The sequence below is a fragment of the Penaeus vannamei genome, chromosome 25 (genome assembly GCF_042767895.1).
Source record: "Penaeus vannamei isolate JL-2024 chromosome 25, ASM4276789v1, whole genome shotgun sequence".
NCBI lineage: Eukaryota > Metazoa > Arthropoda > Malacostraca > Decapoda > Penaeidae > Penaeus > Penaeus vannamei.
Genome location: NC_091573.1, coordinates 6,335,047 through 6,342,546, shown reverse-complemented (window position 1 = coordinate 6,342,546; position 7,500 = coordinate 6,335,047). Strand labels below are relative to the sequence as shown.

At 48.0% G+C, this 7,500-nt stretch overlaps 1 protein-coding gene across 1 annotated transcript in view; it reads left to right on the top strand.

The window, feature by feature from the left end:
- The window catches only part of LOC113804141 (uncharacterized), a 10,661-nt gene extending 8,081 nt beyond the window's left edge, over window positions 1-2,580 (top strand). Inside the window, exon 5 of the mRNA XM_027354978.2 lies at window positions 1,205-2,580. Within this exon, the coding sequence (XP_027210779.2) occupies window positions 1,205-2,215 (1,011 nt within the window). The 3' untranslated portion in view covers window positions 2,216-2,580. The remainder of the gene's footprint in view (window positions 1-1,204) is intronic.
- Window positions 2,581-7,500: the final 4,920 nt, after the last annotated feature.

Here is a 7,500-nt window from a genome sequence, read left to right as displayed (position 1 = left end):
CTCTCTCTCTCTCTCTCTCCCTCCCCCCACCCCCCACCCTCTCTCTCTCCCTCCCTCCCTCCCCTCCCCCACCCTCTCTCTCTCCTTCCCTCCCTCCCCTCCCCCCACCCTCTCTTCCTCTTCCCCCTGCTCTTCTCCCTCTCCCTCCCCTTCCTCCTGCTCTTCTCCCTCTCCCTCCCCTTCCTCCTGCTCTTCTCCCTCTCCCTCCCCTTCCTCCTGCTCTTCTCCCTCTCCCTCCCCTTCCTCCTGCTCTTCTCCCTCTCCCTCCCCTTCCTCCTGCTCTTCTCCCTCTCCCTCCCCTTCCTCCTGCTCTTCTCCCTCTCCCTCCCTTCCTCCTGCTCTTCTCCCTCTCCCTCCCCTTCCTCCTGCTCTTCTCCCTCTCCCTCCCCTTCCTCCTGCTCTTCTCCCTCTCCCTCCCTTCCTCCTGCTCTTCTCCCTCTCCCTCCCTTCCTCCTGCTCTTCTCCCTCTCCCTCCCCTCCTCTGCTCTTCTCCCTCTCTCTCCCCTTCCTCCTGCTCTTCTCCCTCTCCCTCCCCTTCCTCCTGCTCTTCTCCCTCTCCCTCCCCTTCCTCCTGCTCTTCTCCCTCTCCCTCCCTTCCTCCTGCTCTTCTCCCTCTCCCTCCCCTTCCTCCTGCTCTTCTCCTCTCCCTCCCCTTCCTCCTGCTCTTCTCCCTCTCCCTCCCCTTCCTCCTGCTCTTCTCCCTCTCCCTCCCCTTCCTCCTGCTCTTCTCCCTCTCCCTCCCCTTCCTCCTGCTCTTCTCCCTCTCCCTCCCCTTCCTCCTGCTCTTCTCCCTCTCCCTCCCCTTCCTCCTGCTCTTCTCCCTCTCCCTCCCCTTCCTCCTGCTCTTCTCCCTCTCCCTCCCTTTCCTCCTCCTCCTCTCCCTCCCCTTCCTCCTCCTCCTCTTCCTCTCCCTCCCCCTCCTCTTCCTCTTCCTCCTCCTCTTCCTCCTCCTCCTCCCCCCTTCCCCATCCCCATTCCCTTCCCCCTACTATTGCTAAACTTTTTGTCTGTTCTCTCTCCGTTGTAATAACTGCAACTTATCTCAACTAATAGAATTGGTGTTTTGAAAAAAAAAAATAAATAAAAAAAATAAGGTTGTCGTGTGTATATTCGAATAATTGCCGATTTCTCATGAAAGCAGCTTTTGATTGAAATCTTCGAAGTCGCTTAGCAAGCAACAGTTGAAAGTTCCATCTCACTGCAGGAGAACAGCAGCGTGCTAGCGGTGAGCCTGAAGCGCATGATCCACATGTGCGTGTGGGTGGAGCGCCTGGCCGTGTGCCCCGACCCCATGGTGGAGCAGTTCCGCGCTGCGCTGGGCGAAGTGATCCGCATGTCCCCCCTGGTGATGAAGCACCTGGATTCGCCCTCGCCTCATGACCACATGGAGCGGGGGTCGTCCCCTCTCCACCCGTCTCCGCCCACCCCGCCCAACCTCCAGAGGATATGGGTGGAGAACGAGCAGGGGGCCTCCGGGGACGCCACGCCGCCGCGCCAGCCTCCGCACGCCCTCGGCAGCCCGGAAACCTGCGGCCCGCCCAAGAGCAGCGGGAGCTTCAAAGTGTCCGACGGCGGCCAGCGCGCGGGGAACCAGGCCTGGTCGCCGCTCACGCCCGACCGCACGGACGCCAACCTCACCAACGAGTCCTCGCTCTCCGGAGGGTCCGCCCAGAAGCCGGTCTCGTCCACGCCCGAGCTGTACTTCTCCCCCATGCAGAAGCAGGGCCGCGCGGCCGCCAACACCACCTCGGACTGCTCCCAGTGCACGTCCAAGGACACGCAGGACAAGTTCTTCAGCCCGCAAGCCGAGAAGGACAGCACCTCGAGCCTGCTCTCGGGCAAGGACTTCCCCAGCAACAGCTCCTTCAATTCGCCAACGCTGATGTTCAAGTTCGCCGACTCCAGCGAGTTCGTCGGGCTGAGCGGGAGCCCCGGCAAGTCCAGCCAGGACGACCGCGAGAACCAAGGCCTCTTCCCCAAGACGAAGAAGACGCGAAGGGCCCGCAGGAAGCGCGCAGGGAACCGGACTGCCTCGTCGCCGCCGCAGAGGACTGTCGAGGAGCTGAAAGGAGGGAGCAACATCACCAGGCCTAAGAAGAGGTCGCGCGCCTCTGACATCGAGGGAGACGAGGTCACGCGCCATCTGTTGGCGAGCATCCAGAACCTAGGTCAACCCTCGCGCTACGTCGCCCTGGAGTCATTAGAGGAAGTGTAAAAGTCTTTATATTCCTTTTTTATACCAAGTGCGTTCGGTTGTTCCGCCAGTTATGTTAGATTACATTGTGATTTTTTTCCTCATTTTAATCCTCGTTTGTACCTCCACCGTTTTACTTTTTTACTTGAATTTCAGTGATATTAAGATTATTGTACGTCTTGATTTTTTATTGGCACTTTCGCCAAATGTTCTCTATACGATTTTTTGAGTCTGATGATTTTTGCTTTTGTAATGCAAGTATTTATTTCAGCGTAACGAGAATTGACATTCTAGTAGCAGTTTTTGATTCATAAATCGCCTATTGTGTTAATGTTCATTTTAAGACCAATGTAAAAGCTTTAGTAAATTTTTAGTTTTCATCGTCATTAATCTCTCTTATTTGAAGCCAAACAACCAGTGACATTAAATTATATTTTTTCGTGACATGTGCAGCAATATTGACGTAGTTTGTAAGTGTCGGCCTTTATCTCCGTCTATTCTTAATGTTATTTCCTATCTAATTTTTTGTGATAAAATGCGAAAAGGTGGGTCATATTTAAAAATCTGCGATAAGCTTGGAAAAGAGAAAGGAAAAGACATGAAGTTATTGCTGGAAGGCTAGTCTATCCGTTGTACATATTAAGACAGCCTTTTTACATTTAGATTATTTAAACATATTTCCTATAAAAGAAAGAAAAAAAATGACACGATTTTTTTTAGATTATTTACAGGCATATTTCCGGCAAAAAATTGGCTATCACGATTTTCAAAATAGATTCGATTGGGGAAACCAACAAAAGACGCCATTATTTAAAGAAAAAAACGAACAAGGAATATACAGATTAAGATATTAACGAAGCTAGTTGTCTTACTATGGCTATGAAGCGTCTTGACCTGCTTAACAATATCACCATTAGTAATAATAATAGAAGCCAGGCATGGTATGAGAGGGGGGGGATAAAATGACCCGACCTTCGAGTCTTTCATAAACCCTGAATACAACTTGGAAGAGAGAAAGCTTGTTTTTTTTCATATTTGCGTACATTTTTCAATATTTTCCTTATAAAGTTTGCATTTTTTCCTAAGATTTCAGCGCCGAAATAGCGTCTTCATTTTTTCCTTCCTGTCTCAACTTTTCTCGTGTTGTTTTTTATAATTGCATCACTCACAGGGGAAATTGAGCCCAGTAGCCTAATCATAAACTGTAAAGCAGTGTACCCTTCCGTAATTGTAAAATTCAAACACTTGATATGATGTGGAAAGATGTGAATGAGACCGAATATCTTCACAATACAAGAGATGTATTTAACCGGTTTCGATTATATATCTTCGTCAGAAATACAATGAAACCGGTTAAATACATCTCTTGTATTGTGAAGATATTCGGTCTCGTTCATACCTTAACACATTTGTCAACATGAATACGGTTCACTTGACATGATGTCATCCATTTCCCCCCCCCCCTAATGTCAATGCTGATCATGCTGCTCATATCAACAATGCTATTGATTATACAGCCGGAAATATTGAAGAAAGCTGAAAATGACGACGAGACTGATAACCAGCAATAGATAAAGTTCATTAGAAGATAATCAGAATAACGTTAATTGGGGGTACGGCATCCAAGTCAATAATTCTCGATTGGTTATTAAATGATAGACTCCAGAAGTACCAATACAAATCACGGACAGATGATGCCATTATGTAAGTTAAACAATGATGAAAACAACGTTAGTATTATAGAGTTTACATATAGTTTATGATGATAAAAATGGACAGTTTTTTTTGTAAACGTTTAGGGAATTTTAATAATACATAATGGCCATAATGCTTATAGGTTTCAGTGAATCAGATTTACTATGAAAAGGTTGCCACATATTTCATATCACAGAAATGCAAAATAGATAAAGATAGTTTGTACAAAGCGCGCGCACACACGAGTGCGAACGAACGCACAAGTGTACGCACGCGCACTCGTCCACGCACACAATCACTATATCTTCCTCTGTCTCTCCTTCTGTCACTTTGTCTGTCTCTCTCTGTCTCTGCCTTTGCCACTTTGCCTTTCTCTCTCTCTCTGCTTCACTCACTCACTCACTCACTCACTCACTCACTCACTCACTCACTCACTCACTCACTCACTCACTCTCTTTCTCTCTTTTTTTTTCTCTCTCTTTTTTTCTCTCTCTCTCTTTTCTCTCTCTCTTTTCTCTCTCTCTCTCTCTCTCTCTCTCTCTCTCTTTTCTCTCTCTCTCTCTCTCTCTCTCTCTCTCTTTTCTCTCTCTCTCTCTCTCTCTCTCTCTCTCTCCATTCTCTCTCTCTCTCTCTCCCATTCTCTTTCTCTCTCTCTCCATCTCTCTCTCTCTCTCTCTCATCCATTCTCTGTCTCTCTCTCTCTCTCCCATTCTCTGTCTCTCTCTCCCTCCCATTCTCTATCTCTCTCTCTCTCTCTGTCTCTCCCATTCTCTCTGTCTCTCTCTCTCTCCATTCTCTCTGTCTCTCTCTCTCTCCATTCTGTCTGTCTCTCTCTCTCTCCATTCTGTCTGTCTCTCTCTCTCTCCATTCTGTCTGTCTCTCTCTCTCCCATTCTCTCTCTCTCTCTCTCTCCCATTCTCTCTCTCTCTCTCCCTCTCCCATTCTCTCTCTCTCTCTCTCTCTCTCATCACTCCCTTTCTCGCTCTCTCCCATTCACTCTCTTTCTCTCTCTCTCCCATTCACTCTCTTTCTCTCTCTCTCTCTCATTCACTCTCTTTCTCTCTCTCCCTTTCTCTGTCTCTCTCTCCCTCCCATTCTCTATCTCTCTCTCTCCCATTCTCTTTCTCTCTCACACACATTCCCTGTCTCTCTCTCTCCCCCATTCTCTTTCTCTTTCTCTTTCTTTCTCTATCTCACTCTCTCTCCCATTCTCTCTCTCTCTCTCTCTCTCCCATTCTCTCTCTCTCTCTCTCTCCTCATTCTCTCTCTCTCTCTCTCTCCCCATTCTCTCTCTCTCTCTCTTCCCCATTCTCTCTCTCTCTCTCTCTCCATTCTCTCTCTCTCTCTCTCTCCATTCTCTCTCTCTCTCTCTCCCACTCTCTATCTATCTCTCTCTCTCTCTCTCTATCTCTCTCTCTCTCTCCCACTCTCTATTTCTCTCTCTCTATCCCACTCTCTATCTCACTCTCTCTCCCACTCTCTCCCAATCACTCTCTCTCTCTTCCAATATCTCTGTCTCTTTCTCTCTTTTGCAATCTCTCTCTCTCTCTCTCTCTTTCTCTCCCACTCTCTCTCCCATTCTCTCTCTCTCTCTCTCTCTCTCTCTCTCTCTCTCTCTCTCTCTCTCTCTTCCACTATCTCTCTCTCTCTCTCTTTTTCTCCCTCTCTCTCTCTCTATCTTTCTCCCAGTCTCTCTATCTTTCTCCCAGTCTCTCTCTCTCTCCCATTCTCTCTCTGTCTCTCCCATTCTCTCTCTCTCTCTCCCATTCTCTCTCTCTCTCTCTCCCATTCTCTCTCTCTCTCTCTCACTCTCTCTCTCTCTCTCTCTCACTCTCACCCCCACCCTCACTCTCACCCTCACCCTCACCCTCACCCTCACTCACTCTCACTCTCACTCTCACTCTCACCCTCACTCTCACTCTCACTCTCACTCTCACTCTCCTCTCACCCTCACCCTCACCCTCACCCTCACCACCACCCTCTCCCTCACCCTCACCTTCACCACCACCCTCTCCCTCACCATCACCCTCACCCTCACCCTCACCCTCACCCTCACCCTCACCCTCACCCTCACCCTCACCCTCACCCTCACCCTCACCCTCACCCTCACCCTCACTCTCTCTCACATACGTACTCACTCACTCTCATTTTCTTCCTCCGCCTCTCCCTCTCCCCTTCTCCCACCTCTCTCTCTTTGCCGCCATACTGTGCCTCAGCATAAATTCTTTGCCATATGAAAGTTTAATTTTTGAATCATTAATCGTGACTCAAGCGTGTTTACCATTTGCTTAGTAATCCCGGCAGATCCGATTTTCTCCCAAAATACATTTTGTTCATATTACAAATTACCGAATTACTCCAAAACACAATCTAAAAATTCTTTCCACACTACCATTTTCTCTGAATGTGAAATCCAGAAATCCAGTTTTCATTTCAACCTCCTGCTTTGCGCACTTGTCAGGAAACCGGCCAAAGTAGGTTTTCCTCTTCGCAAATCTCTTAAGCTGAGGAACAGATCACCTTCGTAGAAAATGACCAACGTCACTGCTCAAGGTAATGCGAGAGAAGACCTTTTAGCTGCTCCAGGTCGCTGAGTAGAGACGCGACTTAGAGTGCAAAAGAACTAAAATAGATACAGGACTGAAGCGACGTTTCAGTGCCAGACTATAATTGGCACAAGGCTTTGCCATTATTGTCATGAGTCTGTGTGTCTGCTGGACACACAAACACATATAAATGTATATGCGTGTTTGTTTATATATAATACAATATTATGTGATATATGCATGCATATGCATATGTACATACATGCATAAATAAATGCATATATAAATTCATAAATGCCCGTTGTTGTAGAGGGAAGACTAGGACACGAAGCTGAGACCCAATGTTGGGGACCTCCCTTACCTTGGGCCTCAGCCGGCCAATTTTGCACGGTCTTTTCCTCTTCTTCTCTTCTTTTCCTTCCCTTCTGCAATCCCTTCTGGCCACCCCCTAAGGTGAAAGGCTGGCTTCGAGTCAGTCCTGAACGGTCTCAGTAAGCCATTGGCACTTTTTAGCTATCTAGCCCTACAATTTCTCTTATAAGGCTTACCATGGCCAGTGACGATTGTGTACCTTTGCTAGGGGTATTGAGGCTTGTCCATTTATCATCTAGTCCCAATTACATTAACTTTTTCCGGTTCCCCGACCTCTGGCTCTCCTCTGACCACGACTCTGAACACTGCTACTACTTCCCTCTCCTTGATACCTACCTTATCCTATGAAACCTATCCATGCCTAAGGGCTATAAAAGTACTTATATACTTATACAGACCTCGTTCCGACCCAGCCTCACCCCTCCCATAATACTTGTACCGAAACTGTTTCCATCTCCCCAGATGAGTACCCAGTCAACGACAAGGATTGGTCAGACTGTGAAAACGTCCTGCTTCCCTGCTACGTTGACTAAGATGCAGTATCAAGACAGTGCTACACAGTTCCTCCCAAAGGCCATCGAAAGTCCTACACTAATATTGCCAAGATTACTTTCCGTAGACATGACCACCTCTTGACGTTCATCTTGGTGGAGAGTCCTGCCCTTCCAACCATATCGGCTCCTTCCCCTCCAG